General features: G+C 40.7%; 2 protein-coding genes across 8 annotated transcripts in view; one reads left to right on the top strand and one right to left on the bottom strand.

The window, feature by feature from the left end:
- The first annotated feature begins 9,035 nt into the window (after window positions 1-9,035).
- On the top strand, window positions 9,036-10,626 carry LOC116064939 (olfactory receptor 52Z1-like). The gene has a single exon (XM_031320344.2). The coding sequence runs from the start codon at window positions 9,374-9,376 to the stop codon at window positions 10,403-10,405; it is 1,032 nt and encodes a 343-aa protein (XP_031176204.1). The 5' UTR covers window positions 9,036-9,373; the 3' UTR covers window positions 10,406-10,626.
- A 1,730-nt stretch (window positions 10,627-12,356) lies between these two features.
- Window positions 12,357-19,393, bottom strand: part of LOC116064892 (connector enhancer of kinase suppressor of ras 2-like) — a 29,690-nt gene continuing 22,653 nt past the window's right edge. For all 7 annotated transcript variants that reach the window (XM_031320255.2, XM_031320254.2, XM_031320259.2 and 4 more), the window contains 6 exons: window positions 18,163-18,234; window positions 17,852-17,919; window positions 16,774-16,874; window positions 16,206-16,695; window positions 13,538-13,737; window positions 12,357-13,453 (listed from right to left, as the gene is read on the bottom strand). In XM_031320255.2, coding sequence (XP_031176115.1) covers window positions 13,406-13,453; window positions 13,538-13,737; window positions 16,206-16,695; window positions 16,774-16,874; window positions 17,852-17,919; window positions 18,163-18,234 — 979 coding nt within the window. In that variant the 3' untranslated portion in view covers window positions 12,357-13,405. The remainder of the gene's footprint in view (window positions 13,454-13,537; window positions 13,738-16,205; window positions 16,696-16,773; window positions 16,875-17,851; window positions 17,920-18,162; window positions 18,235-19,393) is intronic.

Genomic DNA, 19,393 nt, shown 5'->3' with positions numbered 1-19,393 from the left:
CATCTGCCTACCAAGGCAAGGTCAGTCGCTACAGACCAATGGCTAGTTCAGAACAGAACCGACCCATTGGAACCTGCTCTAGGCCTCAGGTGGAACTGCGCAGAAGAAACTCTTGGTTATCATCACCGGCCCATGGAGCATTCAGCACTGACAATGAGAAAGGCCTACCAGGTTTTAGCCAGTCAGTATGATCCCCTGGGGTTTATGGTGCCATTTACCACACGGGCTAAGGTCCTCATTCAGCAGCTATGGTCAAAGAGAAGAGACTGGGATGATCCTGACTTGCCTCTGGATCTCCGAAATGCATGGAGCACCTGGGAGTCCGAGCTAGAGCAGCTCAGCACAATATCCATCCCACGTTGCTACTTACCTACTCATGATGATGGTGCAAATCTGGAGTTTGACCTACACGTGTTCTGCGACGCATCGGAACGGGCCTATGGTACAGTAGCCTACCTGACAGTACAAAGGGAAGGTACCATCGACACATCATTCGTGATGGCTAGATCAAGGGTCGCCCCAAAACGACAGCAATCAATTCCCCGCCTGGAGCTCTGTGCTGCACTAGCTGGAGCTCAGCTGGCCAAGCTTGTGGAGACGGAGATGACGCTTACCCTACGTCGGACGACACTGTGGACTGATTCCACGACAGTCCTTGAGTGGCTCCAATCAGATTCCTGCCGTTTTAAGGTATTTGTTGGAACACGCGTGTCAGAAATCCAAGAGTTGTCGGATACACGCGATTGGCGTTATGTCGACACACAGAACAACCCAGCTGACGACATAACCCGGGGCAAACCACTCCTAGCTCTGGCTGAGTTTGGTCGATGGAGACTAGGGCCACCCTTCCTTAAACAGGGAACTGAGCACTGGCCTAAGAGACCCGACCCCACACCCGCAGTGAGCTCATCTGAATTGAAAGGTGTTACCTTCTGCTGCTTAACGGCAGTGGACACCGGCTCTACTGTCCCTGACGCCAATGGATTCAATACATGGAACGAGCTGGTTGAAGCAACTCTGAGAGCATGTCAGGAGAGAGCGACGAATCCTGCCGACCAACAGTCCGTTAGTCATCAAGATGCAGAGTCTTTACTGCTAAGAGAGTGCCAAGCCCAAAGTTTCCCTGAAGAGGTGGCTGCTCTCCGGGCGCAGAAACCTGTGTCCTCCCGCAGTCGGCTGTCTTGCATTGCCCCTGAGTGGGATCCTACACTCAGTATTGTTCGGGTCGGTGGGAGACTTCGGAGACTACAGAACGCCAACTTGGAAGAGATCCATCCTATTGTACTGGATCCACGTCACCCAACCACGAAGCTCCTCATTAAGGAGTTTGATGATCGGCTGTTGCATGCAGGAATGGAGCGAGTGTATGCAGAGCTCAGGAGGCAGTACTGGATTCTGCGAGCACGTCAGGCTATCAAGCACCACCAGCTCAACTGTTCAGCCTGTCAGCGATGGAGAGCCCAGCCTAAGGTCCCGCACATGGCAGATTTACCACCGGAGTGCCTCAGACTCCTCTGCCCTCCTTTTTATTCAACAGGCATTGATTGTTTTGGGCCATACTTGGTCAAGATTGGCCGGAGGAATGAAAAGCGCTGGGGTGTCCTTTTTAAATGTCTCACCACTCGTGCCGTCCACATTGAACTCCTCAACTCCATGGACGCGGATGCTTTCCTGCTCGCCTTACGGAGATTCATTGCCAGAAGAGGTCGACCGAAGGAGATATTATCGGACTGTGGCACAAATTTCCGCGGGGCAGCTCGGGAACTTCAGGTAGCCTTTGAGGCTCTGGAGCCACAGCTGAAATCGCAGTTGGCAGAATACCAAATCCTCTTCAAGTTCAACCCGCCGGGAGCCCCCCACTTCGGCGGTGTGTGGGAAAGGGAGGTCCGCTCAATAAAGAATGCCCTGCAGGTGGCAGTCGGGAGCCAGGCTGTCTCAGAGGACGTATTATACACGGTCTTAGTCGAGGTAGAAGGCATTCTGAACTCTAAACCGCTAGGCTACGCCTCAGCAGACGTCGCCAATCCCGATCCCATCACTCCAAACATCCTCCTCATGGGGCGGTGGGATGCATCTTTACCTCAAGCTGTTTACGCCCCAGCTGTCATGGGGCGGCGGAGGTGGCGTCACAGCCAGAACCTGGTGGACCAATTCTGGGTTCATTTCACAAGGAATTACCTGCCCACTCTTCAAACTCGACAGAAGTGGCAGAAATCTTCAGGAAACCTGGGCGTGGACTCCATCATCCTGATAGTGGATCCACAGTTCCCTAGAGCTCAGTGGCCCATCGGTAGGGTCACAAAGACCGTGGCAAGTCATGACGGATGTATCAGATCAGCAGAGGTCCTTGTCAAGGGTAAAGTCTACACAAGACCAGTCGCACGTCTGATCCAACTCCCCCCTCTCAAGGATGACACCCAGGACACTTGATGAATTCCCTTGACTGCACATTTGCTACTCAAATGTGGGGGCGGCTGTTGTGAATTCCTCAGCCTACAGAGACTATGTAGGTTACAGTGGGTGTAGTTACGGCTACGTTAGTTACGTACGCTACGTAAGTTACGTAATAAATCGCCGAGATCGCCTCGAGTTTCCTTCTCTTACGACAGTTGCTTGTTCAGAAGTCACAGACGATGTAAGTTTGTACTCTTTATATTTAGTTATTTTGACAGCAGATTAAGCTAATCCTCAGTTGTTTCAGTCTGAAATGAGTACTGAATACTAACCGTTTTTACCCTGTGATGTGAAGCTGCTAGCTAGTTAACTGTGTTTTGCTAGTTTGCTAATTATATGTGCTAGCTTGCTTAATCTTAGTGTGATACGTTTTTGGGGCTTTAATCATTACTCTGCTGGAGAGAATGTTCATTTTACTTTTACATTGTGATAGAAATTGCACGTTTTATTTCAGCATTTGTTACTATAAGTGATTACTAACCCACTGTTATGTCAGATATTAGTAGTTATAACAGCTGTTACATTAATGTACCTTTTTTGGGTTTATTTCAGAAACTTCTTTCATACATGCAACAATGTACAGCTTGTGACTGCCTGTAAAGCACTACTGACTAAAAAGTTGAACTCCACCTGGTGACTCGTGCTCTTTGATAGGAGCCCTGAAGCGGCCAATACACACCCTATCCAGCATTTATAGGGTTAAATCCCAACAATCCCTATGTTCGAACATGGTGTTCGTTATAGACAATCCATGACTAGCACAGAAGTCCAACAACAAACAACCACTCTGGTTTAGATCAGGGAGGCCGTTCCTCCCAATCACGCCTCTCCATGTGTCTCCATCATTGCCCACGTGCACGTTGAAGTCCCCCAGCAGGACTATGGAGTCCCCCACTTGAGCCCCATTCAGGACTCCATTCAAGGTCTCCAAGAAGGCTGAATACTCCGAACTCTTGTTTGGTGCATATGCACAAACAACAGTCAGAGTTTCCCCCCCCACAACCCGCAACTGCGGTCAAGCCAGCCGACACTCGGATCTCCGTGGTCAACTCAGCCGACACTAAACTTGTAATGCGCTCTTATTCCGGCACGCGTGGTAAATGCATTCAAACGGCCGAAGTTGGCGAGATGATACACATTGGACTACTTCCGGTTTTCAGAATAAGATGTTAATACAAAGTACATATAAAAACTAGTAATGGATTATATTCACCAGAAGTAAAATACATGTCACCTGTGTCTGTCCATTATACAAAACAAATGAGTGAATTGTGAAAGGAATGTATAGTTTGAGTTTACAAGAATACAACAATAATTCCAGACTGATTTATTTCAGGGGACACCTCTGACTACACCCATATTTAAAATCAGGCAATTAAACGGTATCAATTTGGGGATTTTTGAAAGCAAAGTCTCATACTTCTGCTGTAAAATGACTCAAAATATGAAACTGGAGGTGCTATAAAAAGACTTTGGTCCATAGTTCCAGGCAATGGCTGACATATTTGAGTACAGGGAATCACTTAATATTGTCGTACTGAAAATCAAACAATTTTACTGTATAATTTTGGAGATTTCTGGAAGCAAAGTCCCATACTTCTGCTGTAAAATGACTAAAAATATGAATTTGGAGGTGCTATAAAAAGACTTTGGTCCATAGTTCCAGGCAATGACTGACATATTTGAGTACAAGGCATCACTTAATATTGTCATACTGATATCAAACAATTTTACTGTATAATTATGGAGATTTCTGGAAGCAAAGTCCCTTACAGCTGCTGTAAAATGACTAAAAAAATGAAACTGGAGGTGATATAAAAAGACTTTGGTCCATAGTTCCAGGGAATGACTGACATATTTGAGTACAGGGCATCACTTAGTACTGTCATACTGTAAATCAAACATTTTTACTGTATAATTTTGAAGATTTCTGGATGCAAAGTCCCATACTTCTGCTGTAAAATGACTAAAAATATGAATTTGGAGGTGCTATAAAAAGACTTTGGTCCATAGTTCCAGGCAATGGCTGACATATTTGAGTACAGGGAATCACTTAATATTGTCGTACTGAAAATCAAACAATTTTACTGTATAATTTTGGAGATTTCTGGAAGCAAAGTCCCATACTTCTGCTGTAAAATGACTAAAAATATGAATTTGGAGGTGCTATAAAAAGACTTTGGTCCATAGTTCCAGGCAATGGCTGACATATTTGTGTACAGGGCATCACTTAATACTGTCATACTGAAAATCAAACAATTTTACTGTATAATTTTGAAGATTTCTGGAAGCAAAGTCCCATACTTCTGCTGTAAAATTGTTTGATTTAAAGTATGACAGTATTAAGTGATGCCCTGTACTCAAATATGTCAGCCATTGCCTGGAACTATGGACCAAAGTCTTTTTATAGCACCTCCAAATTCATATTTTTAGTCATTTTACAGCAGAAGTATGGGACTTTGCATCCAGAAATCTTCAAAATTATACAGTAAAAATGTTTGATTTACAGTATGACAGTATTAAGTGATGCCCTGTACTCAAATATGTCAGTCATTGCCTGGAACTATGGACCAAAGTCCTTTTATAGCACCTCCAAATTCATATTTTGAGTCATTTTACAGCAGAAGTATGGGACTTTGCTTCCAAAAATCTTCAAAATTATACAGTAAAATTGTTTGATTTTCAGTATGACAGTATTAAGTGATGCCCTGTACTCAAATATGTCAGTCATTGCCTGGAACTATGGACCAAAGTCCTTTTATAGCACCTCCAAATTCATATTTTGAGTCATTTTACAGCAGAAGTATGGGACTTTGCTTCCAGAAATCTCCAAAATTATACAGTAAAATTGTTTGATTTTCAGTATGACAGTATTAAGTGATGCCCTGTACTCAAATATGTCAGTCATTACCTGAAACTATGGACCAAAGTCCTTTTATAGCACCTCCAAATTCATATTTTGAGTCATTTTACAGCAGAAGTATGGGACTTTGCTTCCAGAAATCTTCAAAATTATACAGTAAAATTGTTTGATTTTCAGTATGACAGTATTAAGTGATGCCCTGTACACAAATATGTCAGCCATTGCCTGGAACTATGGACCAAAGTCTTTTTATAGCACCTCCAAATTCATATTTTTAGTCATTTTACAGCAGAAGTATGGGACTTTGCTTCCAGAAATCTCCAAAATTATACAGTAAAATTGTTTGATTTTCAGTACGACAATATTAAGTGATTCCCTGTACACAAATATGTCAGCCATTGCCTGGAACTATGGACCAAAGTCTTTTTATAGCACCTCCAAATTCATATTTTTAGTCATTTTACAGCAGAAGTATGGGACTTTGCTTCCAGAAATCTCCAAAATTATACAGTAAAATTGTTTGATTTTCAGTACGACAATATTAAGTGATTCCCTGTACTCAAATATGTCAGCCATTGCCTGGAACTATGGACCAAAGTCTTTTTATAGCACCTCCAAATTCATATTTTGAGTAATTTTACAGCAGAAGTATGGGACTTTGCTTACAAAAATCTTCAAAATTATACAGTAAAATTGTTTGATTTTCAGTATGACAGTATTAAGTGATGCCCTGTACTCAAATATGTCAGTCATTACCTGGAACTATGGACCAAAGTCCTTTTATAGCACCTCCAAATTCATATTTTGAGTAATTTTACAGCAGAAGTATGGGACTTTGCTTCCAGAAATCTTCAAAATTATACAGTAAAATTGTTTGATTTTCAGTATGACAGTATTAAGTGATGCCCTGTACACAAATATGTCAGCCATTGCCTGGAACTATGGACCAAAGTCTTTTTATAGCACCTCCAAATTCATATTTTTAGTCATTTTACAGCAGAAGTATGGGACTTTGCTTCCAGAAATCTCCAAAATTATACAGTAAAATTGTTTGATTTTCAGTACGACAATATTAAGTGATTCCCTGTACACAAATATGTCAGCCATTGCCTGGAACTATGGACCAAAGTCTTCTTATAGCACCTCCAAATTCATATTTTTAGTCATTTTACAGCAGAAGTATGGGACTTTGCTTCCAGAAATCTCCAAAATTATACAGTAAAATTGTTTGATTTTCAGTACGACAATATTAAGTGATTCCCTGTACTCAAATATGTCAGCCATTGCCTGGAACTATGGACCAAAGTCTTTTTATAGCACCTCCAAATTCATATTTTGAGTCATTTTACAGCAGAAGTATGGGACTTTGCTTCCAAAAATCTTCAAAATTATACAGTAAAATTGTTTGATTTTCAGTATGACAGTATTAAGTGATGCCCTGTACTCAAATATGTCAGTCATTACCTGGAACTATGGACCAAAGTCCTTTTATAGCACCTCCAAATTCATATTTTGAGTAATTTTACAGCAGAAGTATGGGACTTTGCTTCCAAAAATCTTCAAAATTATACAGTAAAATTGTTTGATTTTCAGTATGACAGTATTAAGTGATGCCCTGTACTCAAATATGTCAGTCATTACCTGGAACTATGGACCAAAGTCCTTTTATAGCACCTCCAAATTCATATTTTGAGTCATTTTACAGCAGAAGTATGGGACTTTGCTTCCAGAAATCTCCAAAATTATACAGTAAAATTGTTTGATTTTCAGTATGACAGTATTAAGTGATGCCCTGTACTCAAATATGTCAGTCATTGCCTGGAACTATGGACCAAAGTCTTTTTATAGCACCTCCAGTTTCATATTTTGAGTCATTTTACAGCAGAAGTATGGGACTTTGCTTCCAAAAATCCCCAAATTGATACCGTTTAATTGCCTGATTTTAAATATGGGTGTAGTCAGAGGTGTCCCCTGAAATAAATCAGTCTGGAATTATTGTTGTATTCTTGTAAACTCAAACTATACATTCCTTTCACAATTCACTCATTTGTTTTGTATAATGGACAGACACAGGTTACATGTATTTTACTTCTGGTGAATATAATCCATTACTAGTTTTTATATGTACTTTGTATTAACATCTTATTTTGAAAACCGGAAGTAGTCCAATGTGTATCATCTCGCCAACTTCGCTACTCGATCTCGGCCGTTTGAATGCATTTACCACGCGTGCCGGAATAAGAGCGCATTACAAGTTTAGTGTCGGCTGAGTTGACCACGGAGATCCGAGTGTCGGCTGGCTTGACCGCAGTAACCCGCAGGCGTAGGGAGGCGACCCTCTCGTCCACCGGGGTAAACTCCAACGTAGCAGCGCTCAGCCGGGGGCTTGTGAGTATCCCCACACCCGCCCGGCGCCTCACACCCTGGGCAACTCCGGAGAAGAAAAGAGTCCAACCCCTATCCAGGAGTATGGTTCCAGAACCGAGACTGTGCGTAGAGGTAAGCCCCACCAGATCTAACCGGTAGCGCTCCACCTCCTGCACATGTTCCAGCTCCTTCCCCCACAGAGAGGTGACGTTCCACATCCCCAGAGCCAGCGTCTGCTGCCCAGGTATGGTCCGTCGAGGCCCCTGACCTTCACTGCCACCCATGTGGCAGCGCACCCGACCCCAGCGGTTCCTCCCACAGGTGGTGGGCCCATGGGTTGGAGAGAGAGGTGCCACGTAGCTTTTTCGGGCTGTGCCCGGCCGGGCTCCGTGGCAAACCCGGCCACCAGACGCTCGCTGACGAGCCCTCCATCTCCGGGCAGGGTCACTCCATCTCTACCTCGTTTTTTCATGGGGGTTTTTGAACCATTCTTTGTCTGGCCCCTCACCTGAGACCACTTTGCCTTGGGAGACCCTACCAGGAGCACAAAGCTCCAGACAACACAACCCTCAGGTTCATAGGGACACACAAACCTCTCCACCACGATAAGGTGATGGTTCCTGGAGAGGTAAATCACTGTTATGCATTAATTAATTAATGAAGCAACAATGAACTGTGCAAGTAAAAGGTAATTCAGAGCCAAGTGGAGTGGCATCCGACAGTGAGGGAAGAGGGGGGAAAAGAGAAAACACACAATGTAAAAATTATTTACGAAGCCTAATTACCCAGATTTATTTAATCCAATAAATCCAAATCCAATAGATCAAATATGACACCTGGATAATACCTAAATGTTACATTAAGGGGATCTATCAAGAACTTAGAAAAGTTGAAATGGATTCAATGAGATTAAATGATTTATAAGGTAATGATTTGTATGGTAACCCTGGGTAATGACTGCTGTCATAATAGGAACAAAGTATACAGTATATTAGATATTTTCCTGTAATGTAAACAATCACATAAGACCTGAGCATGTCGAGAGGGTCAAAGTAATGACAGTGAGTGAAATGAAGCTGGAATTGAAGACTGACTGTAAAGGAGGGTTTCAGCTTGTTTGGGACGACTTTCTGTGCAGTATTATAGAAAAGCTGAAAATCTACCTGTGGCTCCTCATGCCTGCCAAACTGGTCCCTCACACTTAGATTTTGGTTTGGTGTAGTACAGCTAACTCATTTGTCTTAGGCTATGGTCAACAGTGAGAAAGGTTATGATCGGCAGTTAGTTTAGTTTAGTACATGTTCAGTGCAAGTGCGTTTCACACGACAAGGTGTGTTCAGTTTAAATGAAAAACACCTTTTAACTCTTTAAAACTGATCACTGTTTTGTGAATTAGCGAGGAAACCTGGGAAGAAGCTCAATGGAAAACATACTTATTAGCAACCAGTGTTTAACATCCCTTTGGAAGCAATTAGGAAGTGCTTCATAATGAGAGTAAGACCATACCTGACCTATGGACAATACCTGGAGAATAGGTTATGACCTTGCTGTATAGTGATGAAACAAATGTAAACACATCGTCAATATCGTTGGCTGATTGGTTAAAAAAATGACAGGAACATTATTAAAGCAGCACGAAGGTGAATCTAAGATTGTGCAACATTGCACTGCATATTCTGGATTACTCAAATGCTTTTAAATATGAATTTCTCTGAAGTGACATCTTTTTATCTATCTGATTACAATGGAATGGAGGGCCTTAAGCCAGTGTACTTCTGCATCTTTTTGATTATATACATGACTATTGTTGCTGAAAATGTTGTGTTAATCGGACTGGTCTATTGTGAAAAAACCCTGCATGAACCAATGTATTTTTTGCTGTGTAACTTGGCTGTGAATGGCCTGTATGGAAGCACTGCCTTACTGCCAGCCGTACTGAGCAACCTGCTGTCACACTCATATGAGATATCTTTACTGTTTTGTCAGACACAGATCTATGCCGTACACACATATGCCATCATTGAATTCACAATTCTAGCAGCTATGAGTTATGACAGGTATGTGGCCGTTTGCTATCCACTGCTTTATCATTCAATCATGTCACAGAGAGTTGTTAAAATTGTTGCTTTTACGTGGCTGTACCCCATGCTGGCATTTGTCATTGTTTTAATTTTCACTATTCGGCTGCGGTTTTGTGGGAGAACCATAGATAAGGTGTATTGTATGAATTACTCGCTGGTGAAACTTGCCTGTACAGATACATCTATTGTTAACATAGTTGGCCTGCTATCTGTAGTTCTATATACACTTCCACAGATCATCATGATCTGTTTTTCATATGCACATATCCTGAGGATATGTGTACTGTCATTCAGCAAATCCAAGCTCAAAGCCCTCCGGACTTGCACCCCACACCTGCTCGCAATAACAAACTACTCTATCGGGTGCTTTTTTGAAATAGCACAAAGTCGTTTCAACATTAGTCACCTGCCTTACCAAAGCAAGTTGTTTTTATCTCTGTACTTTTTGATATTCCCACCCATTCTTAATCCGGTAATCTACGGTTTGAGTATTCAAATCATAAGGACACGACTGTTTAGGCTTTTTCGCAGGAAAAGCGGGCAAGTGACAAATAATGTAGCCAAGAGGGCTGTTGGTAAGGTGCATTCAAAGTGTGTTCTGCATGGTGCTGGGAGGACTGATGCCTCTAGAAATACATGACCAACAGAATATCCTGTCTCTCCAAGTTGTTTTATCAAATTTGCTCATCTCATTTTCTAAAACAAAACCAAAGAGAAAAAACATTTTATTTGATCAGTTATGCCAGGTGGAATTCTTTAAGTATTATCACACTGAAGCTCAGGCTTTGTGCACATAATGTACAGAGATTTAGTCAGTTTGTCTGTGATTCCTGTGATTGTAATACAGGAATTCTGAGACATATGTCTGTCATATGTATAATTTATTCTTTTTGCTGAAATGAATATACCACGGGAACTTTAAGGCACACCTTTGTCTTTCATGCATTGTTCTTCCTGCTCTAATATGACCATGTTTGTTTTAATTATACTGCAATGTTTTGGAAATGGTAATTTAATGTTTTATGTTTTAAAGGTAACTGCTTTTGTTATAACTGAAAGCTTGTGTAATTTAAATTCAAATACAATAATTAATAAAGCACACATTTTCCAGTCACTACTTGAGATTTTCCTATCATTCTTCCATTTTTTGCTTCCTCTATTTGTTATATTAATAAATATCAATCAGCAGAATTACACAAAAGACACATTTGATGAGTTTTTTTTTATGAACTAAACACTTAAATTGTGCTTTGACACAAAAGCATTTACTTACTAAGGAAATAAATTAATTTACTAGACAATGACAGTGCATAGTCAGACTACATGAATGATGTATATGTTCCTTATAGTTAAAATGAAAATCTTCACAAACAATGAAAAACAAACATGTATTTAATGTAGGTTTTAGTTGTAGGACTTCTACTACTCTATTTCCAAAAAGAAACATCAAAGTCTGCAATTTCAGCATAATTCTTTAGTTAGCCGTTAACAGGACAACTGGATCAATAATCTTATCACAAGACATGATGGCTATATACTGTAAACGCCATTAATATGGTATAACATCTATAGAGAAATGAGAATGAACTATGTGCCCTTTATGTGCTGTATTCTATGTTGCTCTCTGTCTATTTGTGAAAGATTGTGCAGAGATAAACCGAACTAACTGGCTACACAGGAACAATAAACACACTATACACTTGAAAACCTTTGCAATAGTCATATCAGTATATAACTATTTTTATGTGATTTCCTCTCATGCTTGTGCAAGTCAACTATTTTTGGTCTACAAAGTCATGTGTAAAAACATAAAAACTAAAGCCTAAAAGCTACTGTAGACTACATCCTCTCACACTGAATCTTCCCATCCAAATATTCCTGGTAACCAGAATCATTGGCTGTCAATCAGGAAAAAGTTACAAATGCACACACATCCATACAATGAAACTATATGTGCAGGGCAAAAGAACCTGTATCAGACTGAGAAACACTAGATAATGTGCCCATGAAATATTTATTTAATTACCACAAAGGTGACGTTTCGAGCATCATGCTCTTCCTCAGACTCCAGGAATTCACTTACCTTCCTAGCATTTAAACATACTAATTCAAATATGAATACAGCTGTAAATGTCTTCATACAGTGATGTAAAAATGGATCCTGTGCTGGGAAGGTAAACGTATGTTTTTTACATTATGTGTCATGTTTAGGTCAAACATGAACCTTACCTTACAGCACTGCAGCTCTCCACTGTTTTGAAGACGTCTTTTCTGCATCTTAAACCAGTAGAAATGAAAAGATTTATTCATGTTTCACGCTGACAGGTTTACTCAGTGTTTTTGGAAATACGAGATTCCATACTGGATATTTGTGTACATACTTACACTGTTTCCTGTGTTGATCCTCTTCTGTGTTAAAATTATATAATTTAACATATCCTACAGAATAACAATGCCTGAGGCTTCATATACACTGAGTGCATGTGTATTATATTTGCATATTATTATTATCCGTTGGGCTCCCTGGTAGAAGTAGTGTCTAAAAATAGTCATCTAAAATGTGATTATGAGAAAAAACATTTAACAATGGCTCTCACTTACAGTACGTGTGCCCATGCCATACTTTATTCAATAAAAAAGTAATGTAGCTACAATATGGCACACCTGTGCAATGTCAGTCAATTCCCAATGGCATGGTAAAGTGTTTTAGTTATACAAAGCATGCTTGTACATTAAACACTTAATAAATACAGTTATTCCTCTTAACACTTAAAAAAAAACACATTGTGGTGGAGGAAGGGGTTGACACCAGTATTCTCCAGACTAAACGCACTTAGAAATACAAAACTGTTTTACAAACAATTAGGTAGACGGCATGCATACAAAAATAGACAACTATTCTGATCATTCCTTTGTAATTTACAAGTTCATTATTGCCAAGCATTATACTTTGTGCTCCTGTTTTGAGGAATAGCTTGCTTTCTGTCTTCTCTAGTCTCTCTTGGAAAAGTACAATGTACATTCACAATCACTGAGGCACAGCACTTGATTTACAGCTTGTATAAGTACCCCAAAACATTGTGTAGTCATTGTTGTTGCAGTAATGTAATATTATATACTGTATATATGCTGAACACTCTGTACACTCATAGAACAAACATACTCTTTAATCATACACACATGCATAACAAAATGTTGTGTACATCCAAAATAGCTTTTAATTCTTCCATCAGACCTTACTGAGCGGCTGTACACACTCCAGCATAATGTTCAAAACGATTCAATAGAAGCAAGGGTAGGCGGCCATGCATGTGAGCAATGAACTACAAAGATCTCCGACAAGTCTTTGACACGGACACAAAGTGCTTCTTAAAGTGCCATAAACCCTGTTGTTTTATCAATGTTTTTAGCTTTTAGTAACAGCCCTCATCTTTAAAAGTGGAGAGGGACACCAAGTCTTTGTGCTCCTGCACGGTGAGTGAGGTTGAAGGAGCTGAAAAAGGAAAAGAGATGTAGAGCCGAGCAGGTAAAGGGAGGTTTTTGGCGCCTTTTATCTCCAGCAAAGCGATGCCGGCTATGTGAGGCACAGGCAGAGGCGATACGTTTGAGGTTTAATCAACACACTGATCCTCCTTGCAGTCTACCCTAAAAAGCCCAATGACCGGTTTGTGTCTTGAAGAGGGACATTCTGTAAAGAGGTAAAGGTATCAATTAGTAATTAGCCACAAAAAAACACAGGTTTGGAGAGACACAAATACACGAAACATGTTACCTTAAGTGAGCTGTGGAGGATCCGGAGGCGATGAAGCTTATCATTGAGCAGGGGGTCATTGACTCGGCGGACAAACGAGCGTTTGTACTCCAGGCGGCTGGCTGATCTGTGGTCAGCCGATGAGGACAGACTGGTCTGCTCCAGAGCGCGGTACAAATCTCCCAGCGAGTCTGCCTGCATCCTGCAGTCCCGTCCATGACCTGGCAAGAAGCACAAGCAATCATCAACAAAGATATTACATTAAACTGAACTCAAGAATGAGATTCCTAATGATTCTTTTACAGTTAAATACAACTGCTTGCATACAGGGAATTATTCTAAATTATCACCTTTTTTAAACTGAAGAAGAAATTTTAGAAACTTTTGCAAAACAATCTTAGCAGTGAATCTCCACCATATGAAACTGTAGCTGCAGCCTCTCTCTGCCCACACATCCACACGAGCCTGGTGAAATGGCAGAGAGCCGAAGCTAAGTAGCTCGTGAAGGGACTCAAAAAAATAACAAGCTGAAAGCGCATGGTCAGTGGAATATCTTGAGTAACCAGGACATTTTTCTGGAAACAACAGTTTCATGCTGTGAGTATCATATATAAAATTGCATTCATCCATTCATCCACAAGGCTGTTTTAGTTATTTGAGGTAAGTACTAATATCACACTGTGGTAAAATACTCCATTAAAAGCCCTGCTTTGAAAATGTTTAGTAAAAGTATGTAAGTATAATCAGGAAAAGATTATTTTATTATATAAAAGTATAATCAATACAGAAATATGGCTCCTGTGATGGTTAAATTATTAGATCATTACTCATAATGTTTAAGCAGCATTTTAGCACTAATTTTATAAACTGCTTGGTAGTTTAATCTATAACAATGCATCATATTTTACAAGCTCTTAATATGTTTTTTATGTAAAACCCTAATTGGTAAAGTAACTAGTAACTAACAAATAAATGCAGTGGAGTGAAAAAAGTAAAATATTTTCCATTATTATCATTATTCCATTATTAAAGGTCTTTCTAAAATGAACAATTCAACTTAGCCGAATTTATGTTTGAAATATTATTCCCATTTTTCTATATTTCCTTTTACGATTTGTGTTCCATAAAACTTCCATATCTATAGCCTCTCCTCTTTCCTCAGATAATACAGTCTTCTTAACGGGTTTACAGGATGCACATTCCCACTCTTTCTAATACATCATTCTGTGGTAGTCTCTTCCTTATGGTATCTTCTACAGGGAAAACACTGGGTGCACAGCTCATACATTATTGTATTAGTCTAATAAACTACCAGGGCCCCTTTTGTCTCCTGTTTACATACACTGCCCTCTATTGGCATGATAGCGACACTACACTAGTGCTCTGAATCTGTTAGTCGTCACTCTATTTAGTGTTTTGGAAGCAGGGTGGTACATTCTGAAGCTTTGGGGCTGTGCTTTGAAATGTATCATGCTTTATTTCCCGCCTGTTTGTGATTCTTTCTTGTCTTAAGAGGCAGTGGTGGAGAGAGTGAACGGTAGAGCAATAGATAAATGAGGACAAGAAGAAAGGACCCTTAGGCGCGTTTCTTTATCCTGTTCAGAATTCAACATTAACATGGACTGAAAGGATTCCTCCTCACTTCACCATTCAAACACTGCCGAGAGGCACAATGACATCTCGATAGAGAGAGAGAGAGAGAGAGAGAGAGAGAGAGAGAGAGAGAGAGAGAGAGAGAGAGAGAGAAAGAGTGAGTGTGTGAGAGAGAGTGGACTGTCAAGATAAATTACTATCAAATAAGACACTAAATTTGATCTCACTTAGGCAACTGCCCTGGAGGTCTTCGAGGGACGGCAAATGGGCTGGCTTCAAATCCAATCCAATAAAGCAATAACAGCGAGTATTCAACCTCTGACATTTGCTGGCTCTGACGGCCTATTAGCAGCTTTAATAAAATAACTGATGACAAATAAGTGGACTTGTTCAACACTATGCAGAAGAAAAGACTGATCTGCATGTAACAGTGAGCAGGCGATGTCCCTACATTTGGAGATTTCAGGGTGATCTTAGTAAAGTGTGTGACACCTTGATCTCCTCTAGTGTTCCACTGCAGTGGTTTCCAACCTTATCTGTGCGACGTCCCACACCCCTGTCAGATTAGCTCAAATACCCCTTCATCCACACCAAACCTCATGTACCAAATGTATTGATTTAAATTGATTTTTAAACTGGGTGTTATTTAACACTGTTGTTTACATAAAAGCAGATACTGTTGCACTCATTTTTCCACGCAAGACAGAGATCCTTTTGACAGTAATCCATTAATTCTTTCGACTCCTCTTCTCACTTGCAAAGTAGTTTTAACGCGGTCTCAATCGCAGCGTGTGGTGTTAAGGTGCTACAAGTGACTCAGCTTGGTTGGAAGCATGTCCTGTGATGTTGGTTTATAATAAATATCAGCCAACTTTGCATGTATATTTTTAACACAAATATGTGGATACATGTTTTTGTCAAATCCTAATTTCTAATTTTTCTAATTATCTGTGCTACTTCACATTCTTTTTAATAAATGGCTTAAATGCATAATTGAAATTTGTCAATTAATGTTGGTTAACATTATTATAATTTTAAAGGTCTAAGCTTGTGGTTTGTTTAAAAAGATGTAAAACACAGATGCTGTGTGTCTGACCGCTGCCTCTGGCCCGGTCCAGCTCGTAGTGATGGTGGTCTCTCTGATCCGATGCAGCGGCGGTGGCAGCCAGGATAGCATGTAGCCCGCTGTCCCTGGGTAGCGTGAAGCTGCGGGGTTTCCCTCCCGCATCTGAATCAATGCTGGACCTGAGGGGCAGAGGCAGGGCTCTGTACTGTTCTTGCAGCAGACTGCGCTGTGCAGGCAGGGTGGACTGCCTGCGGTACTCCATTGCAAGTTGGCCTCTGTCCTCAGAAAGCAGGGTCTCCTCCACCGGAAACGTCTGGAGGTAGTGCATCCTCGCGTTGCTCTCCATCTGGTCCTGCCAGGAGTTTCGGTGGATGTTCGTCTTCTGCCCGGGGGAGACGCCGTTTTTGTTGCTGCTGCTGCCGTCCTGAGGCTCAGAGTGGAACTCATCATGAGAGGAGCGGGACTGGAACGTGTCGGAGGAGGAGAGGTGGCCCCGTTTCGGTTCCAGGTAGGGACTCACCTAAACACAAGGTTAGCAAGTAAAAAAAGAGAAGTTTGCTACATATCTATCTACTTAACTACTGGCTGACAGACTCACTGAGGATGCTCTGGGATAGGTGTCATAAGGTGGTGGCGGACTGTCCTGTTTTGGCATCGAGGGCATCTCCATGTCCTCATGGTCACTCTCACTCCAGTAATCTGTCATGAACAAACATATTGAGTCATGTTCTTTTATTTCTATAGCAGACAAGCTTTTTAAAGCATAAATTACAATCTTCCCACCTGCACTTTAGTAGCTGATTTTAGAGAGGCTGAGGTTCTTCATGGCTTATGAGGCTTTAGTTACATGTTTGTAGTTGATACAAATAATACATATTTACAATTTATGATAGGTTTAGCTTTTGAACTGCTGCGTCAGGTCAGAAAGATCAGCTCTGCCCATTAATGAGTTGTTCTGACAGGTGTAGCTGCAGTGTAGGTGTAGTGTAGGAGTGATTTAGGTCCATGTCTGACTAACTTTTGAGGCTGAATATGGAGACAGATGACTAATGATGTAAGAACTTCCTGGTGAAACTTCTGGAGGTGTTAAGGGTCTAATTTAGCAACTTGTCTGGTAAGGAAGAAGCCCCCTCTTCATAAAACCAACGACAAACCGGATCTCGCCCACCCACCTTTGCAAGGTTTCTATGTAGGCTCCTCTAAATAGAACGAGGGTTGGTTAAATAATTTTCTGTCCATTTGTGAGAAGCCAAAGAACACCAGAATATGAAAATAACAAGCACGTCTTCAGCACCTAAAAATAGCATTTATATTCAGCACAAAGCAGAGACGTTAGAATCAGATGTGAAGTGAAACCGGGGAGAGGAGTTGAAAAAGCCACTGATGTAGAACTAAGATTTATTTATTGTTTTCTCAGTTTCTCATGTTTTGCAGCATATATGAGATGAAGTTGAAAGAGCAGATGGAAAAGTGATGGAAAATTACTGCTTTGAACCTGTGATATGGTATTAAAACCTTGCCAAGTGAAGACTAGGCCAAATAATTATCCGTGCGTTCGTCATTACTTATTTATATATGATTTCTCAATCATGGTGTTTTATATAAGTGTAGACCAGCGACCTGTAACAAACTGAGAATCCTTTGCAGCACCGCGAACAGTCTGTGACTAATCTCACCTTGGTCCTGGCGAATTTTCTCCTGCTCGGAGTAGCCTGCCACTGCCATACTGAGACGACTCAGCCACCTGTGGGGGAGAATAACAGTCATGACGCACAGCAGCTTGACAGCCAATAAAATATCTTGTGCTGTGTGTGTGTACAGTATGTGTGTCCCTTTTTGACCAATCACCTTACAAAACTGCTCTGTTCAAGGAGAGTGGGCAGTCTGGTACAGGGATTCAATTTCCGGCCAGCAGGGGTATAAATGTGTATGCAGATGTGGGATTGGGGGAGTTTACAGCATGACTATCACAGTCTCATTAACTCACCGGGACATGTCGTCTACATTTTCCGCTGCAAAGTAGAAGGTCTTTATCTTCGGATGGCAAGCCTTGAAAGCACTGAAAGAGAACCGATGGTATATTTAATCATGTAAGCACAAGAACGGGGATGTAAAGCGCACATTAACATATAAATACGGAACACTGCCGAGGTACACACACACACACACACACACACACACACACACACACACACACACACTAATTCAGACTGACACAAAAACAGCAAGACTCTGCATCATAAGATAAACAGCTCTGCTTATTTTCAGGAGCTGTATGTAAGTCTGAGTCTCATTAAGTGTGTGTGAATGTGCATGCATTTGCTGGCATTTAACTTATTAGTGCTAACAGCTATTTGCCACAAAGTATACTCTGTAAAGTAGCACGTTCATTATTTAAACTGTATTGAACTGTCTATGTGTAATTTGCAAGATTGTTCTTTGGTTTCTTAGAAATTGAATCTTTAAAGCAAGATGTGTTCTTTAGTCATAACCAGATCAGACTTAACAATCTAAAGATTTTAATATTTCGCTTGTCCTTAAAAACATCTACATCTACTAGCTATAAAGGTTCCTGTAGAGTTTTCCTTTTATCTCTGGTAGCGCTATGGAGCTGTTTTTCTTTGAGTGGGTTCCCGTTTTGTTTGTATCGTGCACCTGCATGCGCAATACATTGAATTTAAAATACCTTACAAAATGAGCTTTGCAAATGTTTTATGCATTCAACACATGTGTTCTTAAGGATACTATGGGTATATGGTAATATGGGTTGGGAAGTAACCCTGAATATGCATATCTCTACTATGTTACAACCTCTCCATTTTACTAAACCTAATGATCAGCCCTCCCTCTAGACACTGCCCTCAGGTACAAAAAGGATGACATCATTGTCTTAGAATTAGTTAAAATATCACTGATGAAATGTGATCTACACACTTCTTGTTTTACATTTGTCTACTTACTTTTTATAGATATATTTTATAACATTATTGCATCATGTATTAGTAATTTCAGTCTTCTGCATCCACTACTATTAGCACTGCTGCTACATAATCTATATCAGTTGTTTAATCATAATTACAGATTTGCGTTAAAATCCTATACAAAACATAATAAATGCGCCATAAATGTGTGCATTTGCTGTCCTCCTGTCAGCATACTAAAATGCTGCTGGTGCAATGTGCATGTGCATATTGGTTGTGAGTCAAGCGTCCTCTTTA

This window comes from Sander lucioperca, chromosome 13, assembly GCF_008315115.2.
Source record: "Sander lucioperca isolate FBNREF2018 chromosome 13, SLUC_FBN_1.2, whole genome shotgun sequence".
Lineage (NCBI taxonomy): Eukaryota > Metazoa > Chordata > Actinopteri > Perciformes > Percidae > Sander > Sander lucioperca.
This window is presented reverse-complemented; position numbering and strand designations above follow the sequence as displayed.